Source organism: Phyllostomus hastatus, unplaced genomic scaffold (assembly GCF_019186645.2).
Source record: "Phyllostomus hastatus isolate PE091 unplaced genomic scaffold, TTU_PhHast_1.1 phas_contig_98, whole genome shotgun sequence".
Classification (NCBI taxonomy): Eukaryota; Metazoa; Chordata; class Mammalia; order Chiroptera; family Phyllostomidae; genus Phyllostomus; species Phyllostomus hastatus.
In genome coordinates this window covers 3,966,950-3,989,593 of record NW_025333999.1, presented here as the reverse complement: position 1 = coordinate 3,989,593, position 22,644 = coordinate 3,966,950, and the positions used below count along the sequence as shown (strand labels likewise).

At 41.7% G+C, this 22,644-nt stretch overlaps 1 protein-coding gene across 2 annotated transcripts; it reads left to right on the top strand.

Moving 5' to 3' along the window:
- Positions 1-690: 690 nt before the first annotated feature.
- Positions 691-21,413, top strand: LOC123828465 (zinc finger protein 791-like). Of its 2 annotated transcripts, XM_045853474.1 has the most exons (4): positions 691-851; positions 16,812-16,938; positions 17,130-17,190; positions 17,499-21,413. In XM_045853474.1, exons 1-4 carry the CDS (start codon positions 849-851, stop codon positions 19,147-19,149), a joined length of 1,842 nt encoding a protein of 613 aa, XP_045709430.1. In that variant the 5' UTR covers positions 691-848; the 3' UTR covers positions 19,150-21,413. The 2 variants fall into 2 exon arrangements, with proteins under 2 accessions (XP_045709430.1, XP_045709429.1); XM_045853473.1 differs by lacking the exon at positions 691-851 and having other exon boundaries at positions 16,803-16,938.
- The last annotated feature ends 1,231 nt before the right edge of the window (positions 21,414-22,644 follow it).

Here is a 22,644-nt window from a genome sequence, read left to right as displayed (position 1 = left end):
CTCCTATTCTACTATCTTGTTGCTGTCACTCTTATTGACTCATGTTATTTAGAAGTGTGTTTTTTTCATCTTCTAGTATTTGGGGGGTTTCCAAATATTGTCTTTGTTATTTCTAGAGAAGTGCCACTGTATGTCATACCTTCACCATCTATTATTTTTCACCAAGCAGTGTTCTTTCAGTTTTGCCTCCTTTGGTCTTTCACCAAGGGGGTATTAATGGAGTTCCTTGAAGAGGTTTTCCATTGGCTACTTTGCCCCGTATGTTTCACACATGCTTGCATCTGAGGGGGCCTGGTCCAGGACTATGAGGTTCAAACCTCCCTCCCACCAGAGCTAAGTGCCCCCGAGACCGCAGGATTCTTTAAAGTACCCAGATGAATAGGGGTGGGGGACAGAAGGGCGGGCGTCTCCCCGCTGGAAATGGTCCATGATCAAAATGGAGCAAGAGTCATCATTACATATGGACAGGTTATTTTAAAGTGTCTCTCTGTGAAGAAGGGTCATAGTTCCGTGAGTGGCCTGACTGCCTCAAGGTTAAAGCACAGACTCCAACCCACTGCTAAGACAAGGTCCCTCAAAGCCGCGACCTATGCCCAGTAGTCTCTCAGGCAGAAGAAGGCGGGATCTTGGGGGCTGTCCAATCAGGGGAGTCGCTGATAACGTACATAAGGGCGTCGCTGTGATGACGGTTTGGACTGCGTGTTGATCGCTTCTCTCCGCATCTGTGCCTGCATTCTTTCTCCCTGCCTTTAAAAGCCTCGGGTATTTCCGCCACAGCATTGTCACAGTGGCCCGTACTTGCCGCAGGAGTCATAGGCTGGACGACAGGGAACCACACAAGTTAAGAAATGGTGAGTCTGGGACGTGGGTCAGAAGACAGGGAGGAAGTGTTGGTGGAACAGCATGCCTGGACCCGGCCTCCTGGGGGACACTCGAGTTTTGGGGCAGGAGTCCACCAGGGGCGCGGCACGCAGCATGGGGTCTCGGCCGACAGCCGGAACCCACAGGTGTTTCCTCCCGTCACGGTGCGGCTGAGTTTCCTTCCCCCCGCCCCAAGAATGTTCGGTGACCACGGGGAGGGTCACCAGACTGTCCGGGGTTCCTAGTGGGAAGAGCAGGGGTCTGTGGGATCCTCAGCCCCTCCTTTCTCCCCATGGGGACTCATTTTTTCCTGAGTTTTGCAAATGTTTAGGTAGGGGAGTCTCAAATCCACGATCTTGTCCTCCCACCCCTACCCCCACCTAGACCTTCCTGGGACTGGCAGTAAATTCCTGTTTCCATATCTTTTCCTGAATTCCTGAACGCCATCTTCCCCTCTCTTGTTCACAGGATTAACTGTTTGTCTTCCGTGGTACATTTCACACTACGCAGTATTTTATTTATCATTTCTCCACACAGCTATGGGTGGTTCCCTTTTTACAGATTTACTTTTTTCCCTGTGGATGTTTCATGTAAGAGGAAAGCCGAGAATGACTGCCTAGAACTCTGTTGTGTAAAAAACCTTGTGCCTCTCCCCGCAGGATCTTGTCTGGGCGCACACATGCTGTGGGTGTCCATGTTTGGAAACTTTACTGGGTGATCTGCCCCTTCATCCCACTTCCAGGCCAAGCGCTGCCTGTCTCCGAGTTTGTGGTCTTATTCCCTTTAATCCTCCATTGTTCAATAAGTATGCATGTATTTAATCAAAAGAAAAACTATAAAATATTTCCAAGAAAGAGGTGAATTTCAGAAAAAAATAAACATTCCATCATCGCATCTATTTGTTAACATTTTTGTTTCCATTTTTCTTCCATGAGCGAGTGTAGAAACATTCTGAGATAAGTTCTTTTGGTTAATTTCAAAGGCAACATCAGGGCTTAGGCTCACAAGACCCAGAAGTGTGTTCGATATAATCATTCTCCAAACAGTTACTTGCCATGGAAATAATAATTCACATTTATTTTCTGAAAGGAATAGATATTTGCAGATTTCTTGTCGCACTAGAAAAATGCCTTACCTTTTCCCCCCATCCTTTACACATAAACACTGGATTTCAGTGGTTTTACTGGATTGCTCAAACACTGGGAGTGGCTCGCCTGGAGCGTGGTCCTGTACAACATAGGTTTTGGGTTTGATCTCCAGTCCAGGCACATACAGGAGGTAATTAATTGTTTCTCATATTGACCCCCGCCTCTCCTCTCTCTTTCAAACCAATAAACATCCTCTGGTGAGGATTACAAAGAGAAAAATCAGTGGTGGTCCAGAGCAACTGTGTGGAAGTAGAAGCCTCAGGTCAGTGTCTCCAAGCTAAGACCTCTTTGAGCCTGCACAGGGAAGTACTGTATTAGGAAGCACTGAACTAGGAAGTACCTAATGGTTCTCCCTGGGGAGCCTCCCCTTGCCAGTGTCCTCCCTGCTCATCCTCACCCCAGAAGGAGCCTGCACACTGAGAGGAGCTACAGCCCTAGGAAGTTGGGGTGGAGGGTATAATGTCCTTTCTAAATCTGTAGCTGTGATTTCCTTGGGCCTGTTTCTGGATATGGGCTTGAGTGGTGTAGGTACGCTCAGGGGAATCTGTGTACATTGAGTCTGTGAACATCAGTTCTGTCTTCTAGACAAAGGGTTTATGAATTTAGGAGTTTTCAGTGGTGGGGGGTTAGAACCTTAAATTGAATCTGGCTAAGAGTTTCCTCACTTGTGAGAATTAAAGCCTCAGAGAGGAAGCCTTTCCATCACCTCAGGAGATGGGCATGTGGAGCTCCCAAAGATCATTTTTGTGGGTGCTCCCTCAGCAGGGAGTGGCCCACTTTTTAAGAGTTGTATCCCAAAAGGGAGTGTATGGAATGCACGCTTGAGAATGTGGGTTTTCTTCTGAACTGTGAGGAGGGAGGCATCTCCTCTGAGGCATCCTGATTCTAAGATGAGCATTTCTTTCTTTGGGTATTCATAATATTGCTTATTGAAGCTCCAAATTCTATTTTCCTTGGCAATTTGTGATATTTTTCTGGGTGAGTGTGTAAGATTTTTAGTTCTTGGGCTTTGGAAATGTAAGTTGATTGAAAGATACATGGGAATAAGGCAAGAAATTCTGGAACCAAATAGAGTATTTGTTCCTTTTTAGGCAAGAGATTAAGATACAGGATGGGTGTATTTGAGCTCTCAGGTAGATTTTACATTTTAGATCAGTGTTCAGATCAGTATGTTAATGTCCCTAGAGAGCTTTGGAAATTTAAATGCTATAATATTGCTTAGGCAAAAAGGAAATTAATTCCTATTTTAATTAATAGGAAAATTATTCAAAACTTACATAAACCTTTGAAAATCCTGATGCATCTAATGGATTAGGCCCAAATAGGCTTTTACTCCTGAAATAATCCCCCAGTGTGATTGATATATAAGGAGAAGCTATAATGTCTCTTGTTATTTTGGTTAGAAGATTTCAGATTTTTTTTATTTTTTATGGTTTAGAATTTTATAAGAATGTTTAAAGGATTGAATCTTAGAATGATTTCCTATGTTGAAAAGAAAAAAATTTTAAAATTTTAAAAGCAAAAGTAATTTAATTTAAAGACTATTAAATAGCCCTGGCCTGGTGTGGCTCAGTGGATTGAGTGACGGCCTGCAAACCAAAGGGTTGCTGGTTCAGGTTCCAGTTGGGGTACATGCCTCGACAGGTTCCCATTTGGGGGCACATGACAGACAGCCACACATTGGTGTTTCTCTCCCTCTTTCTCGCCCACTTCCCCTCTCTCTGAAAATAAATAAAATCTTTTTTTAAAAAGACTATTAAATAGAAAAATGCAGTTTATATAGAATTAAGAATTACTAAAAATTATTTTTAAAATAATGCATGCACCAGCTAGCAAGAGATGTAAGATAAGTTTTAAACTCCATTCACCACCAGAATATCCCGGTTCCCTTCAGGGCTCTTGCTTTAGCTAACCCCAATAACCAGTGTTGAATTTGAGCACCCTATTAGTGTTTCTTTATAACGAGCAATTGGACTCAACACTTTTTGATATCTGACTCTTCATGGCTGAAGCCTCCCTGCTCTCTCTGCCCCTTGAGCTCCCACCTGGTCAAACTGATGAAGAAGTCTACATGTTCTTTACTTTAGAGATGGCAAAAAATTCTAATCACACAGGCCCCTGCCCTTGGACTAGGACTCCAGAGGCTGAGGCTGATTGGCCCCAATATAGAAGGCACAGGTGAGAGAGGGAAGCCCATACCCTGTGCAAGAAGTAGATGCATCACATGGTTGCTTGTGTAAGAGCGTTATTTAAAGAAAAGGAAAGAGGGAAAGGCAGCCAGTAGGTGGCAGGCTGATCCACACTCCTTTTCCACACTGGTAATTCCAGAGGGATCCCTGGAATTATAAGCAGGATACCCCTGATAATGTAGGGGAGATACCAAATATAATATAGAGTGCAAATAGGGATGTTTCACCATAACTATGGTCTTACTTAATTTTCCATGGTCATAGTGCCCATTTTCTTAAAGTATGCCACAATCAGCAGGGAAGGCTTAAATCAATGAGTTACACTTGTAAGTTAAATTGTAATTTAGACTTTGGCACTTTCTAAATATATTAACAAAATGGGACCCCATAGTCCTTAACCCCAGTTAAATTCATATGGCCTAACGTAAATTAAACAGGGCATTAAAGGATTGAAAACCACTGTACACCTATTTAGTGAAGGAGTGATTATACCCTCTACTTCACCTTTGAATAGCTGATTTGGCCTTTTTTTAAAAAGATGGTGTGAATTTAACTTGATAGAATAAATTTCTAAATGAACTTAACATGCTTCAAGATCCTGTGTTGACTGGTGAAAGAGCAGTCATTAATTGCATTGATTATAATAACTGAGTAACTATAATTGGCAATGGTGAATTTTTAGTTGGCCTGTTCATTGAGAAAGAATGACACCTCACAGTGGATTACTATAACCTTGAGGCTGTGGTCAAACCAAGTAAGTCCCTGCCTATTGTCAGTCCCCAGCATTATGGAAGTTACTGCCTCTTTCCACTCAGCAACTGGTCAATATCCTGCTGTCACAGATTTGACTGTTTTGCTTGTACCTATGACATCTATGACATCAGTGTCATTGGCCTTCACTTCTAAAGGGACGTGATCCACCTTTACCTGGTTACCTTCAGGACCTCAGCATCACTGCCAGCATACATGGTCTGTGCAGACAGGGCCTGAACCGCATCCACCCTGCTGTGGGGGCACAGGTACTACATTGCACTAATGACCATCCTCCTCTGAGGGTACTCAGGACATAAAAATATTAACAAAAGTCACTCATAAAAAGGAGAGGCCCTGGCCCCGTGTTTAAATTCCTAAAACGTATTCGGTAATCTGGGTCTTGTTCCATCCTTATGCGGTAAAGAAACAACCTTTGCCCCTCTTAGTGCCCACAACATTGTCTAGATACTTTTGGTGCTCTGAAGGAAACACAGTCCATTTACATGTTGCACTTGGGTCCATTTATGCTGTTTCTTGCAAACTGGCCCCCCTTGAACAGTAGGTACCCCTGCAGCAAAACCAAAAGGCTCTGGACTCAGATTGCCATACAGTGGGCACTCCCATAGTGCCCTCAGACACTTGTTCCACAGCAGAACCTTCAGTGACCACCTGCCGTGCCTCCTGAGTTACCGATGGTGGCCCTAAGTTGTCCACAGGCTTCTGATGCAAGAAACTGTCCGAGGCTCCAAACTGTATGCCATTAGAACGCAGTTGTCACTGCTTGTAGAGCTATCCTAAAAATGGTCCTGAACCTGTGACCCCTTAAGAAGCTACCCGTTATGCCCTGGGACCTGTAAACAGTGCCCCAAGAACTCTGCTATCAAGACCCCTTGAAACAAGATATAGCTAAACCTAGCATTTCTGGCATATCCTACCAGGAGGGGGTGGCCCCCCTCTCCTCAGTCCCTTGCCAGGTGCTAAAGGAGGTCACCCCTTTCCCAGACCTCTAGGCTTCCTAGGGAGCACCTTAGGATTCCCCAGGGTTAAAGGAAATGAGTTCATAGCCTTCAGGGACGACTTCGCCTCATCCATACATGATGATTCTCAGGCAGTTACTACTTTTATCCTTTAACTGGAACATCCTTTTAAAGGATGGGACTCAAGGGTCCACACCACTGACCAAACAGCAGGTAGTCATCTTAGCACTGACCAGAATTGGCTTTACAGACTCTTTGATGATTAAGTTGCCTTTTTGTGGCAAAAGAGTTCTGGGACTTTCTTGCCTCACAGTTACCCTCAGTGTAAATGAAGGTAACACCTGTCTCTACATAGGCCACAATGTGAGGCCTTGCCAGGACACTCCTGCATGTAGAAGTTCTAGACACCACTAGTAGTGAAGGAACACATTTCACTTTTCAGTGCTGGGCCCTAGAAAAGGCATTCAGTGGAAGTTCCTCCTCTCAGGTCTCAGGGTGCAGGCCTCATAAAACACCTGAATGACTTAATGAAATAACTTCAAATCAATTGAATGAAAGGTGACTTCTTTCAGCCATCAGTCATCAGCAATCACTAGTAATGTATGTCTTATCTTTTTTGTTTTTCTTGATAGACTTGGCTTTTCTTTACAGCAATTTTAGGTTTACAGAAAACTTGATCAGAATGTACAGAGTTCCCACATAACCCCTCTGCCTCCACATAGTTTGTCCTATTTTTTATGTCTTGTATTACTGTGGTACATTTGATATTAATGCATTAAAGTCCACAGTCTACATCAGTGTTTTTATTTTAAGGTAGAAAAAAAAATTTTCATTCCTTATGAAAGTTTATTGGTTTTTTACTTTATATTTTATTGTTTATGCTATTATAGTTGTCCCAGTTTTTCCCTCTTTGCCCCTGTCCACCCAGACTGCCCCCCGCCCTGTCCCTTAGACAGCCCCCACACCATTGTCCATGACCATGGGTCCTGCATGTATGGTCTTTGGCTGCTATACTCTTTTTTAATATATATTTTATTGATTATGCTATTATAGTTGCCCCATTTTCCCCCCTTCACTCCCCTCCACCCTGTATACCCTCTCTGGCTGCTATATTCTTTATGCTATACTTTACATCCTCATAACTATTCTGTAACTACCAATTTGTACTTCTTAATCCCTTCACCTTTTTCACCCATCTCCCCAACCACTCTCCCATCTGGCAGCCATCAAAATGTTATATGATTCTGTTTCTGTTCTGCTTATTTGTGTGATTTTTTTAGATTCAATTATTGATACATATGTATTTATTGCCATTTTATTCAAATTTTCTGTATTCTTAAAGAAGACCCTTTAACATTTCATATAATACCAATTTCATGGTGATGAACTCCTTTAGCTTTTTCTTGTCTGGGAAGCTCTGTCTGTGCTCTTTGATTCTAAATAATAGTTTTGCTGGGTAGAGCAGCTTTGACTGTATGTCTCAGCTTTTTATGACTTTGCTGGCTAAAAGGAATTGCCAAGAAATATTCAAAGTTTCTTTTGAGAAATCAGCCCTGGCTGGTGTGGCTCAGTGGATTGAGCACCGGCCTGTGAACCAAAGGGTCACTGGTTCCATTCCCAGTCAGGGCACATGCCTGGGTTGCAGGCAAGGTCCCCAGTAGAGGGCGTTCGAGAGATAACCACACATTAATGTTTCTCTCCTCTCTTCCTCCCTTCCCCTCTCTAAAAATAAATAAATAAAATCTTTTTTTAAAAATCACACCTATTTTTAAAAAAATGTTTCTTTTGAGAAATCATCTGACAGTCTTATGGGGACTCCCCTATAGGTAATTAACTGCTTTTCTCTTGCTGTTTTTAAGATTCTCTCTTTGCCTTTAACCTTTGGCACTTTAATAATGATGTGTCTTGGTGTGGGCCTTTGGGTTCATCTTGTTTGGGACTCTGAGCTTCCTAGACCTGTATGTTTAATTCCTTCACCAAGTTAGGGAAGTTTACTGTCATTATTTTTTCAAGTAGGTTTTCAATTTCTTGCTCGCTCTCTCCTTCTGGCATCCCCATGATGTAAATGTTGGTGTGCTTGAAGTTCTCCCAGAGGCTCCTCATACTATCCTCATTTTTCTGGATTCTTTTTTCTTGCTGTTCTGATTGGGTGTTTTTTGTTTCCTTATATTCCAAATCAGTGATTTAATTCTCGGCTTTATCCACTTACTGTTGATTTCCTGTAAATTATTCTTCATCTCAGTTGGTGTATCCTTCATTTCTGACTGGTTTTCTTTTTTTTATGATTTTCATGTTCTTTTTTATGCTGTTAAAGTTCTCTCTGTCTTCATCTGCTCTTCCCCTAAATTCACTGAGCATCCTTATAACCCATATTTTGAACTCTGCACCTAGTAGATTGTTTGTCTCCATTTTTTTTAGTTCTTTTTCTGGAGATTTGTTCATTTATTTCATTTGAACCATGTTTGTCTTCTCATTTTGACAGCATCCCTGTGTTTGTTTCTATGTATTAGGTAGAGCTTCTATGGCTCCCTGGCTTAGTACAGTGACCTATTGTAGTAGGTGTCCTATAAGGTCCAATGGCACAGCCTCCCCTACCACCTAAACTGGGTACCCAAGGTGCACCCACTGTTTGAGCTATGTACAGCCTCCTCTTGTAGCTGAGCCATGATTGCTGTTGGCAGCTCAGTGGGAGGGATTTACCCAGGCTGATCAGTTGCAAGGACTGGCTGTGACCACTGACCACCAACCTCTGACCATCATGGAGGGTCAGCTGTGCAGGGGCCCACTCCACCAAGCAGGACTTATTTCAGCAGGGCTTTGGTGCCCTTGTGTGTGTCACTTGTGGATGTGGTTGGGTGGTGGTGCTCTGACATGGCCTGTAGCTGTCCACTAGGAACACAGGCTCTGGGACCTCCCAGGAGGTGCAGGCTGAGGTCAGCTACTGCCTGTGTTCTGTCTGGAGCCACTCAGCATAAGCTACAAAGCAATCTACAAATGGTTGCTACTTGTGCTGGGCTGGTAGGTGCCCAAGTGAGGTCAAGCTATGAATGAAGGCCAGCTGTTGCTAGTGCCAGGCCTGGGGCTACTTAGGGAGAGGTACAGTACTTGCTAAGACCAGATGCTGCTTGTTTGAGAGAATTTAGGAGAATCTGAAGCATGATCCATTCATATGGAAAAGCCACTGGAAACAGCTTGGGTGGGCCCAGAATTGGGTGGAGCGGAGCCTGAGGAAATCACTAAGGTGGGGCAAACAGTGTGAACCTGGTTGATGGAGTCTCAGATATGGCACCTGCCTGCTGGCTCTGTCTCGATGTGGTTTCTTTAATTTTGTACTTATAGGACTTCTATTCATCTCAGTTTCTGGTCATTCTGAATAATGGCTCTGTAGTTTAGTTGTAATTTTGACGTGGTTGTGCAAGGAGGCTTACGTAATACAATCCCTGGGAGAGAGAATAGTACAAAGACAGAGGATGGTCAAATGCTCTTAGTACTGCTTTCTTCAAGGAAAACTGTGATTCTGTTACTGTTTCTTATGACGTGACTTCTAATGTGGTGCTGCAGGCCAGATGCAGCTGGCTCACTACATTAGTGTTGAGTGTTACACAGTCTCTGGACTTTGGCTAATGTAAAATGACATGTGTCCATCTTTTCTACAACATGTAGAAAACTTTCACTGCCCTGTGCTCCACTCCATTAGTTCATTCATCCTTTCCACTTCCAAATCCCTGGCAACCAAAGATCTTTCACTGTCTCATAGCTTTGTCCTTTCCAAAACTATGCTTGGGATCATAAAGGTGTAGCCATGTCATATTGGCTGCTTTCACTTAGCAATATGATTTTAAGGTTTCTCCGAGTCTTTTTCGCTTGATACCTCATTTCCTCTAAACACTGAATATTTCATCATATAAGTACTCCAGTGATTATTTTTCCATTCTCCTAATGGAGGATATCTTCGTTACCCGAAGGTCTTGGTCGTCATAAATAACGCTGTGATAAATATTCATGTGCAGAATTTTTATGAAAGTGATTTTTCAGCTTATTTGGGGAAATTAGGAGTGTGACTGCTTGGTTGTATGATAAGAATAGGTTTAGTTTATTAAGGAACTTCCTGTTTTCAGAAGTAGGAATGCTGGTTTCCATTCCCACCAGCAGTGGATGAGGGTTCTTGTTGCTCCATGTCTTTGCCATCATTTGGTGTTTACTCTAAGTGTTTTGAATTGCAGCTATTGTAATAATTGTCTAGTAATATCTCATTCTTCTATTTGCAATTGCTAAAGACATATGATGTTGAGAATTTTTTCCCATGTTTATTTACTATTTATCATCTTTGGTGAAGTATATGTTCAGATCTTTTGTCCATTTTTAATTTTGTTTGTCTTATTGTTGAATTTTAAGAGTTCTTTGTATATTTTATTTTTTTAGTTAATCTTTATTTTTTTCTGTTACCATATAGTCGCCTTTCAGATAAGTGTTTTACAAAGATTTTCTCCCAGTCTGTGGTTTATGTTTTCAATCTCTTAACACTGTCTTTCATACAGTAGGTTTTATTTTAATGACATCAAACTTATTTTTTCTTTTAATCAATCTTGCTTTTGGTGTTGTATCTAAAAATTCATATTCAAACTTTACGTCATCTAGATTTTTTCCTATGTTGTCTTGTAGGAGGTTTGTAGTTTTGCACTTTATATATGACTAATGATCTGTTTTGAGTTAGTTTTTGTGAAAGGTATAAGGTTTGTGTCTAAATTGATCAACTGATTTTTGCATGTGGATGTCTGGTTTTTTGGCACTGTTTGTTGAAAAGGCTATGTTTTCTCCATTGAATTGTCAAAAATCAGTTAATTATACTTGGGTCTACAGGAAAGAATTGGCTGTTGTATATTAACTATTTATTTTTCAGCCTTACTGTATTCCCTTATTAGTTCAAGGGGTTTTCTTTGTTGTTTTCTTTGAGATTTTCTCCGTAGGTAATCTATATCCAACAAAGACAGTTGAATTTCTTCCCATTCTGTATGTCTTTTACGTCCTTTTCTAGTCTTACTGTATTAGCTTAGACTTCCAGTACAGTGTTGACTAGGAGTGGCAAGAGGGGACATAGTTGCCTTATTCTTGATCTTACCAGGAAAGCATCGAGTTTCTCACCATTAAGTATAACTGCAAGTTTCTTGTAGAGGGTGTTCTTCAAGGACTGGGAGTGCCTTGCTACTTTTAGTTTGCTACCAGAAGTGGATTTGGGATTTTGTCAAATGCTTTTACATTCCCCCTTTCCTCATTCTTGATATTAATAATTTGTCTTTTTCTCCTTTTTTCTCAGCTTGTGTAGGTGTTTTGCAATTTTATTAATCTTTGCAAAGAACCAGCTTTTGATTATATTGTTTTTTCACAATTTCCTGAAATTTCATTGGTTTCTTTGGTTTTTATATCTATTCTTGTGCTTACTTTAGGTCTAATTTGCTCTTTTTCTAGTTTCATAAGACAGGCTTAGATTTAGATCATTGATTACAGATCTCTTTTTCCTTTTTTTTTAAATATATTCTATTGATTATGCTATTACAGTTGTCCCATTTCCCCCCTTCAATCCCCTCCACCCTGTACACCCTCTCCCACTCATATCCCCCCCTTTAGTCATGTCTGTGTGTCATACTTATAAGTTCTTTAGCTTCTACATTTCTCATATTATTCTTACCCTCCCCCTGTCTATTTTCTACCTACAATCTATGCTTACTTATTCTCTGTACCTTTTCCCCCTCTCTCCTCTTCCCACTCCCTGTTGCTAACCCTCCATGTGACCTCCATTTCTGTGGTTCTGTTCCTCTTCTATTTGTTTGCCTAGTTTCTTTTGGTTTTGCTTTAGGTATGGTTGTTAATAATTGTGAGTTTGCTGTCCTTTTACTATACATGTTTTTTTTTAATCTTCTTTTCTTAGATAAGTCCCTTTAACATTTCATAAAATAAGGGCTTGGTGATGATGAACTCCTTTAACTTGACCTTATCTGAGAAGCACTTGATCTGCCCTTCCATTCTAAATGAAAGCTTTGCTGGATAAAGTAATCTGGGATATAGGTCCTTGTCTTCCATGACTTGGAATATTTCTTTCCAGCCCCTTTTTGCCTGTAAGGTCTCTTTTGAGAAATCAGCTGACAGTCTGATGGGAACTCCTTTGTAGGTTACTGTCCCCTTATCTCTTGCTGCTTCTAGGATTCTCTCCTTCATCTTTACCTTGGCTAATGTAATTATGATGTGCCTTGGTGTGTTTCTTCTTGGGTTCAAATTCTTTGGGACTCTGAGCTTCCTGGACTTCCTGGAAGTCTATTTCCTTTGCCAGAATGGGGAAGTTCTCCTTTATTATTTGTTCAAATATGTGTTCAATCTGTTGCTCTTCTTCCTCCCCTTCTGGTACCCCTATAATTCAGATGTTGGAATGTTTAAAGATGTCCTGGAGGTTCCTAAGCTTCTCCTCGTTCTTTTGAATTCTTATTTCTCCATTCTTTCCTGTTTGGTTGTTTCTTTCTTCCTTCTGGTCCACTCTATTGTTTTGAGTCCCAGTTTCCTTCCCATCACTATTGGTTCCCTGTGCATTTTCCTTCATTTATTTTATGGTAACCTGCATTTGTTCATCTAATTTGCACCCAAAATCAACCAATTCTGTGAGCTTCCTTATCACCAGTGTTTTGAACTGTGCATCTGATAGATTGGCTGTTTCTCAGTTGCTTAAAATGATGAGTCTTGGGGCATTGATTTGTGCTGTTTGAGACATGTCTCTCTCTTTTTGGTGGGGCAGGGGGGTCTGGTCGCTTCTGTTATGGTGAGGGGCAGAGCCTTAGGTGTTCACCAGAGCTGGGCACCCTAGTCACTAGATTGTGACGTTGTATGTGGGGGTGGGGTCGGGAGGGAACAATGGCAGTAGCTCCGTTCTCCATGGGACCTCAGTCCCTTCCCTGGGATCCTGGGTTGTGCACTCTGCCCTGCTCCACAATCGCCACCTCACTGGGTCTGCCAGCCGCCACTTGCGTACTCAGGGTACACCCACTGCGATCTTGCACGCCCCAGATGCCTTACGCGCCCCTGGTTGCCTATGCGCCCAACTCTGTCTGCTTTCTGCACCTCGACCCGCGCCGGGCTGCTCCTCTACGCCCCTCCTACCAGTCTGGATGAACGGGTCTACTTCAACTTCTTGGCTGACCAACTTCCATTCAGATAAATTCTCTGTCAGTTCTAGGTGTTATTCTGCCTCTAAATTGTTGTTCCAATCTTGGTTGTGTGTGGAGGTATGGTGTGTCCACCTATGCCTCCATCTTGGCCAGAAGTCCTATTTTCATTGTTGACAGTATTGACAGATGTCCCTGTTTTCCTCCTACTTTGCCCCCCGCCCCCCTTCCCTCTGGCCACCACCATATTGTTTGTCTGTGTCCATGGGTTACACATATATGTTCTTTGACTAAACCCTTCACCTTCTTTCATCCAGTCCCCCCAACCCCTGCCAGTTTGTTCCATGTATCTGTGCCTCTGGTTCTATTTAGTTCATCAATTTACTTTATTAGATTTTATATATAAGGGAGGTCATATGGTATGTTAACATAATACATCTTTTTCCGTCCTTCAATTTCAGTCCACCTGACTTTATTGCTAATGTGGCTTATTATGGACAACATATAATTGGGAGTTGTTATTTTTTTATTCATTGTGACAGTATCTTTCAGTTGTTATATATAGAACATTGACTTTCTAAATGGCTGTTGATATAGTTGGATTAGTATCTACCATAATTGTTGGTGTTTTCTATTTGTTGCCCTTGTTACTAGTTTCTCATTTGTCTTTCACCTTTTTTCTGCCTTCCCTAGCTTCTAGAATTTTACCTGATTTTATTTTGTCTTCTCTCAGCATATCAGTTATACTTTTTTAATTTTTATTGGTTGCCCTTAGATTTGCCATATATAGTTACAGTAAGCTGAGTCCTGTTTCAAGTAACACTGAACTACTTCACTGGTTGTATAAATTTCTCATTAACAGAGTATTCCCAATTCCTCTTTCTGTGCCTTACAACATCACTATTGTTCATTTCACTCACCATAAGCTATAATTGCTAAATACTTTCTTGCTAGTATTATTTTGAACAAAGTGTTACCTTTCAAATTAATTAAGAATGTTTAAGGTGATGTTATTTTCCCTTCATGTATTCCTTCTTAAATGCTCTCCCTTTCTTCATTTTCCTTCCTTTTGAGGAATTACCTTTAACATTTCTTGCAAAGCAAAGTGGGTGTACTGATGACAAATTCTATTTGTCCTTCTCAGAAATTTCTTCTTTACTTTTAAAGGATCATTTCAGTTGACACAGAATTTTAATTAAGTTGTTTTCCTATCAACACTTTAACTAGTTCATTCCACTTTCTTCTTGCTTGTATTACTGTTACAGGGTGCAGCCAAGAGGGGGGACCCCAAATGGGCATTTGAAATGGGGTCCAGAACTTAAGGTGTCCAGGAGATTTTAAGATGTCTCCATCCCCCAACCCAGGGTGTGGATTGGGGGAAGGGACAAATGGAGCAGGGCCATTGAGAGCTGTTTTACATAGCAACAGCCTTGCAGCTACCCTCTGGCATGGTCATTTAACATATCTATAGCCTTTGGCTGGTCGCTTAGATATGTTAAATAGCTATGATCATCTCTGAGCCAGGGAAATGGAAGTAACTTCCCCACCAAGATGTGACTGGGGGCAGATCCCCCAAGCTACAGCGCCTGAGTGGGAGCTCGGAGAAGACTGGCTCCAGGACATGGGGCCACACCTGCCCAGACTCATGATGGCAGCCCAGTAAACCTGGAAGGATACGAGTTCTGGCAGGTGAAGCCGAGTGTGGGAGGAGTCAGAAATGAGGCTGCAGAGGAAGATTGGCCTTGGGGATTTAAAACCCAGATGTGGCGGCCATTGGGAGAGAACCACGCGGCTTTGGCAGAGTGGGGACTCTCCCCTTCCCGCAGCCCTGAGAGAGAGAACCATGCTGCTTTAGGAAGGAGAGCCATGCGCAGCCCTGAGAGGGGAGAACCATGCGGCTTTAGCAGAATGAGGAAGACCTCGGCCATTGAGAGGGGGGAGAACCATGCGCAGCCCTGAGAAGGAGAGCCATGCACAGCTCTGAGGAGGGAGAACCATCCTGCTTTAGGAAGGAGAGCCATGCGCAGCCCTGAGAGAGAGAACCATGTGGCTGTGGAGGTGCAGAGAGGATCATGGCCATTGTAGAGAGAGCCACGCGGCTTTAGCAGAGTGGAGACTCCCACATCCCAGAGAGGGAGAACCACGCGGCTTTGACGGAGTGGAGACTCCTGCATCCCAGAGAGAACCGTGTTGCTTGAGGAGAGAGAACCATGCGGCTTTGGCAGAGTGGGGACTCTCCCCTTCCCACAGCCCTGAGAGGGAGAACCATGCTGCTTTAGGAGAGAGAGCCACACAGCTTTGGCAGAGTGGGGACTCTCCCCTTCCCGCAGCCCTGAGAGAGAGAACCACGCAGCTTTGGCAGAGTGGGGACTCTCCCCTTCTCGCAGCCCTGAGAGGGAGAACCACGAGGCCTGGACAGAGTGGGGACCCCTGCAGCTTTAGAAGGGAGAACCACCACCTGGTTTTAGCAAAGATCCCAGCGACTCAGCCGAGGGTGCCGGGAACCCAGGGAGGTCTCCCAGTCGAGATGGAGGACTAACTAAGAACCAGAGGACTGCCTGAGCCATGGACTTCTATTTCCTTTCCTGAGATACGGTACTCTGGACTGGGCAAAGGGGGGAAGGAAGGACTGTGTCTGTTTGTGGGTCTTTTAAAAAGGGACTTTAGGATTTTTGATAAAGACATTAGGTCACTACTTTAAGTTTGTATAGCATTAAATAAACATTTCCTTTCCTTTTCACGAATCTCTGGCATTGAGAGACGTCTTTCCTCTGGTGGCGGACATAACGGACTCGGGGCCTTGTTTCAATAATAGTATATCGTCCCAGGCCCCCCTTGTTGTGTTCTGTAACATTACTGGGGGAAAAAAACAGTCTGATTTAATTATTACTATTTTTTATAGCTGAAGTGTGGTTTTCCCTCTGGCTTCTTTTAAGATGAAGTTTTTTAGTGTGCTGTGTGATTTTGTTGTTTTTGGAAGCCAGGCATGATGCACTGAGAAGGAAGATGGGTAAATAGACCTTTAGTGTCAACTTTGAAGTTTATCTGGCTAGGGCTTAGCCTGTTTACTATTTGTGTACCTGTAAGTATCAGAGGCTGTATCTGGTGTCCTTCCTTTTCTCTCTTCTGTGATGTTGGGAGCTCTCTAGAGCCAGGGTCCCCAACCCCAGGGCCGCAGACTGGTAGCAGTCTGCCAGCCTGTTAGGAACGGATGAGTGGCAGGTACATGAGCAAACCTGTCCCTGGTGCCAAAAAGTTTGGGGACCACTGCTCTAGAGGCTTCTCAAAGAAGGTCTGGAATGTGTGGTTCTTTCCATATATTCCACTGTAACTAGAGCTGGGCCCTAAATACTGGTCTCTGTGTACCCACCAAAAACTGGGGGCTTCCTATTCTGTTCCTTAACCAAGTGGGTAAAATCTGCCATCAGAATTATTGTGGGGGAGCATTCCTCTATCCCCTGCACAAAATGTCAATGGGTTAATGATCTTTTTCAAGGACCTGTGTTTAGGGAACATAAGCTATATGTTCCTGAAGCTATTATGTGCCTGAAGGATTCATGATGCTGATTTATGAGGAAGTTGTTATGTAGAGTAAATAAGAATTCTTATGACCAAGTCAAAGAATAATTATTTTGAAATCACAGAATCGTAAGTGAACTTCTTATGAATTGACTACAGATCCCCAGTACTGTCCTTCTTACCTGTCTCCCTGTGTACATATGTGGGATGTTTCAGGACTCAGTGGCCTTTGAAGATGTGGCTGTGAACTTCAGTCTGGAAGAGTGGGCTCTGCTGGATCCTTCACAGAAGAAACTTTATAGAGATGTGATGCGGGAAACCTTGAGGAATCTGGCCTCAGTAGGTGAGAATGACAATGTATCTTCATTTAGCCACTTAGAGAACAAGTGTTTCTTGTCTATCAACATTGTTCTCTGATTTGAATGGGGGAAAGAGAACACTTTGGTAAATAAACCAGGAATGGTCAAAGCTCATCACAGACCTGTAATGTAATAATATTTCTGTAACTTTATTTTGTCTGGGTCTGCATTTTAGGAAGAAAATGGGAAGACCATAACATTGAAGATCAGTACAAAAACCAGGGAAGAAATCTAAGGTGAGTTATATTCACAACAGAAATCAATGTCCCACGAGAGGATTTTCATATGTCATGAAAGCAGACACTCCTCAAAAAAATAAAAAATGGAATTGCCTTATGACCCAGCAATTCTACTTCTGGGTATATACCTGGAGAAATCCAAAACACTAATTCAAAAGAACCTTCTTTCAGGGAATTCATTATAGTCAGTTTCAAACAATTCAGACAGCAGAAAACCTGCACTTTCCTTATAAATTATAAATACAAAATCTCAATGTTTACAAATAAATATAAATCATTAATCATGTACTCCTGATTTTTTATAGATGTCATATGGCAGAGAGACTCTGTGAAAGTAAAGAAGGTAGTCAGTGTGGAGAAGACTTCAGCCGTATTTCAAATCTCAATCTGAACAAGAAAACTAGTAAAGGAAAGCCATGGGAGTGCAGTGCGTGTGGAAAAGTCTTCATGAGCCGTTCGTCCCTTAATAGGCACGTGCGCTCTCACACTGCACCCAAACCATACAAGTATCAGGAATATGGAAAGAAGCCTTATAAATGTAAGATATGTGGGAAAGCCTTCAGTTACCTCCAACCATTTCAAAAACATGAGAGAAACCACAGTGTAGAGAAATCCTATAAATGTAAGGAATGTGGGAAATCCTTTAGATATCGCCAGTCTGTTCGCAAACATGAACGGACTCACACTGGAGAGAAACCCTATGAATGTAAACAATGTGGAAAAGCCTTTAGATATCATCAAACCTTCCAAACACATGAAAGGACTCACACCGGAGAGAAACCCTACGAATGTAAGCAGTGTGGTAAAGCCCTCAGTTGTCCCAGTTCCTATCGAAGTCATGAAAGGACTCACACTGGAGAGAAACCCTACGAATGTGAAAAGTGTAGTAAAGCATTCAGTTGTCCCAGTTCTCTTCGAAAACATGAAAGAACTCACACTGGAGAGAAACCCTATGACTGTAAAGAATGTGGGAAGGCCTTTATTTCTCTTGGAAGCTTTCAAAGACACATGATAACACACACTGGAGATGGACCTTACAAATGTAAGGAATGTGGGAAGGCATTTAATTGTCCCAGTTCATATCGAATACATGAAAGATCTCACACTGGAGAGAAGCCCTATGAATGTAAGCAGTGTGGTAAAGCCTTCAGTTGTTCCAGTTCCTTTCGAACGCATGAAAGAACTCACACCGGAGAGAAGCCCTACCAATGTAAGGAGTGTGGGAAAGCTTTCCATTGGCTCACCACTTTCCAAGTCCATGTGAGAACTCACACTGGAGAGAAACCCTATATATGTAAGCTGTGTGGTAAAGCCCTCAGTTGTCCCACTTCCTTTCGAAGACATGAAAGGACTCACAGTGCAGAGAAACCCTATGCGTGTAAACAGTGTGGGAAAACCTTCAGTTCTTCTCTAGGTTTGCAAATACATGGAAGAACTCACACTGGAGAGAAGCCCTATAAATGTGAGGAATGTGGAAAAGCATTTGTATCTCTCACAAGCTTTCGAAGACACATGATGACGCATACGGGAGATGGACCTTACAAATGTAAGGAGTGTGGGAAAGCCTTCAACTGTCCCAGTTCATTTCGAATACATGAAAGGACTCACACAGGAGAGAAGCCCTATGAATGTAAAATTTGTGGTAAAGCCTTCAGTTGTTCCAGTTATGTTCAAGTACATGAAAGAACTCACACTGGAGAGAAACCCTATGAATGTAAGGAGTGTGGGAAGGCCTTCATTTATCGCACAACCTTTCGAGGCCACATGAGAGTGCACACTGGAGAGAAACCCTATAAATGTGAAGAATGTGGGAAAGCCTTTAGTCGACCCAGTTCATTTAGAAGCCATGAAAGAATTCACACTGGAGAGAAACTTCTTCAGTGTAAGCATTGTGGGAAGGCCTTCAATTGGCCCACATCCTTACACAAACATGTCATGAGAATGCACACTGGATAAATTACAACTGATAAATGGAAAGTGTTCATTCTTCACACTGAAAGTAATGTGAAAACTCCACTGGAGAGAAATGGCTATAAATGTACGTAATACGGGAAGGCCTGATGCAAATTAATTCACATTTAATGCTCCAGAAAATTTGTGACATGAAACATATTTTAAAAGATAAAAATAGGTTGTCTTTGTCATTGGCTCATACTGAAACTCAGTCTCTGGACTATGGATTCTGTTTGCTACTTGTGCAAATGAACAATGATTTGAGACAATTCTGTAAGTACTTTTTATGCAGTGGCACATATGCTTTTAGTATGTAATGTTTTTCCTTAAATCAGCTTATAAAGTCTTTGAAGTCTATTGGTGAATTGAAATATAAATGTAATATATACTAGTAGGGTTAATTTTTATATAAATTTTTAATTGTTCTATAAGTTAAGGGGAATAATGATACTTTGTTATTTCTTAGGATTTTCCTATTGGCTTCATATGGCAAATGCTAGATATTCCTTATCCATTATAAATATTCCTCCTTCGTTATGATAAAAAAAAAAAACAACTTTCTTTTTCTTTCATCAGAAGAGCCTTACTAATTTACTTTAAAAATAGATAGTTGGCATAAATTTGTAAATATGGAAAGTTTATCATAGAGTATAATCTCACTGGAATCATTATTTACATCTATTCCCCCTCACTCTTTGTCGTTCCCTCTGACAGTGATTTGGGTGACAGACTTTACATTAAGGAGAGCAACCTGTATTGACATCAACCTCAAACTTACAAAACTTTAAAATGTTTACAATTATAATTGTTTTACATTTAAATTCACAGCTGCAATATCTTTGTACCAACGCAACATTCCCACCTCCCCTCGATCCATGAAAATCTTCCTGTGGTACTCTGATGTCACCATTCAAGGTATCTTTAACCCATAACACAATCAGAATGATTATATGATCTCACTGAAGTCACCCAGTGGTCTCACCATCCCTCTGTTCATACTGAGCACCTGAGTGCCAGAGATGGACACTGGGCTTACAACAGTGAGCATAACTAAGGTGGTCACTGCTCTCACAGTGCTTCAAGTCTATGAAATTAAATAAAATCATGTTTCTAGCTTCTTTCCTAAGTGTTTTTAACACTTAAACTTTGACTCATTTTTTGTAATAACATTAACTTTGGCATACCAATAAGCCTTTAATTTGTAAAAAAAAAAAAAAAAGAAGAAGAAGAAGAGAAAGAAACAGAAAAAAAGATCTGTAACAGGACAATAAAATGTAGAATTAGAGATGGATCTCTTGTAATATGTTACGTCAACATGGGTAATGTTGTGACCTACATTTCTAGAATATTTTCTGTTTTTTTTTTATGGGTCCATGTTAAAATTCATTAACAACCTCATTCACATGAGATTTGGAGGGCCTTCGTGTTTGAGCCACAAAGCACAAAGAGACAGATGCATTGGTGTTTCATATATACCTGCTTCCAACCCATTTTCCTGATTCTTTGTCCTGCCAGTCAAAAGGATCCTCAGTACTACCACCAACTACATGACTTTCATTTTCTCAGAGCTCTAGGTTTCCACAGATGCCTCCACAAGATCCACAGCAAAGATCCATCAGTTTGGATTTTCCTACAAGCTTTCATGCAACCAATTTAGACTGTCATGTTTGAAAATGTTCTCTGAAACGCTAACTGCCTTCTTCTCTAGACAGTATTTGAATAAGGTCTAATTTGTATAGCAAACATTTCATTCTGTTAACATTGCTAGTGATCGTGTCCCTGATTCTACCAAAAAAGAAGCTACAGTAGTGCTGTCAGAACCACATGGGAGTTGGTCCCACTGCTGCACGTGCAGTGACTGCTCTGACACAGTCCCTCCATGTGAGCAGTGGCACCTTCCTCGTGTCAGGCAGATCATGGGTGATTCCGATTACTCACAGCTGAACGTAAGTCCTCAGTACATTTTGTTATGTTTGTATGTGATTTAAAACTTCATTTTTTTTGTCAAACACTGTTTCTGTAGATGTTTTGTGTACTAAAAAATATTATCTTTTTCACTTCCTGATAGCAGATATTAAAACATCCCATTGCAATTATGAATTCTTAGACCAATTTTGTGATTTTTGTCCAGTTAATCATTGTACATGGTGAATCAATGTTACCATGTATATTTTTCTTCAGGCAAGTTTTACTTTTTTTATTTTCCTATAGTTAAAAATGTTTGTGTTTAACCTCTCATTAATTCCTAATTAAAAACTTACATCATTGTTTTGTTGGTGCCTTCTTGCCAGAAATTATAGGGTCACACCTAGCCTCAGAGAGGGGTGTAATGAATTGTGGTAAGGATGACCACAAACGATGAATGGTCATGGGCTGCACCACTAAGACGGTGCACAAAAGGTCTTGGGCTCATGTCGAATGATGGGGTTAGTAGTCAAGGAAAATGCTCCTATGTATGACATATGTTGAGGAGGTGAACTATAAATTCTATGGTAATCATAATAGTTCTTAGCGAAACATGGAAATATTCCCCTATGCTATTATGGGACACTTTTTCATATAAAGTACCTCAGTTAAAATAGATATGCCCTGGCTGGTGTGGCTCAGTGGATTGAGCACCGGACTGTGAAGCAAAGGGTTGCCAGTTCAATTCCCAGTCAGGGCACATGCCTGGGTTGCAGTCCAGGTCCCCAGTAGGGAGTGCTTGAGAGGCAAACACACACTGATGTTTCCCCCTCTCTCTTTCTCTTTCCTTTCCCCCCTCTTTAAAAAGAAATAAAATCTTCAAAAATAATCGTAATTGTAAAGGAACATGTCAACATTCATACACCAACAAAGTAGAACACTTACATGAAGTGAACAAATTCCTAGAAAGACAAAAATCTATCAAAACTAACTTAAGAAAATAGAAAATCTGAATATAACTATAACAAGCAAAAGTGGCTGAATTAGTAATGAAAAAAAACTCCCCATAAAGAAAAGCCCAAGCCAAAATGTCTTCACTACAAAATTCTCCAACACATTCAAAGGAATAATACCATTTCTTCACAAAGACTAACTGGAATGGAGCCAGACTCTTTACCACATATAGTGAGGTTGTATGTGTGTCAACAAGGGTCACAGTTCCAGGAGTGGCATTGCAGCTTTATCCTCAGACCCTGACCCAGGACAGCAAGCCTTCCTATTCCGGATTGGCCTGGCCTGGGCCCCACTCCTGCTCTAGACAAGGGTACTGCTCTACCTGCAAACTGACTCTGGAACTGCCCCTGCACACCTTAGTACCCACCTTGAGAAGGAGCTGTGACAAGACAACAGTGCCCAAAGGGGAACATGTTCTACTTTAACTTGGGGACAAGTTACAGCCAGATGTTGCTTCAGCATTCTCCTCAGACCTCCCTCCTAGGCCTCATGCTAAGTATCTCTTCATCTATCTATTCATGTATATCCTTTGATAAACTGGTAAATAAGTGTTTCCCTGAGCTCTGTGAACACGCTAGG

Coding starts and splice junctions, on each gene's coding strand:
- LOC123828465 (XM_045853473.1), top strand. CDS start 16,803: ATGTTTCAGGACTCAGTGGCCTTTGAAGATGTGGCTGTGAACTTCAGT. Junction 16,939..17,129: donor GAGGAATCTGGCCTCAGTAG/GTGAGAATGACA, acceptor TCTGCATTTTAG/GAAGAAAATGGGAAGACCAT. Junction 17,191..17,498: donor AACCAGGGAAGAAATCTAAG/GTGAGTTATATT, acceptor GATTTTTTATAG/ATGTCATATGGCAGAGAGAC.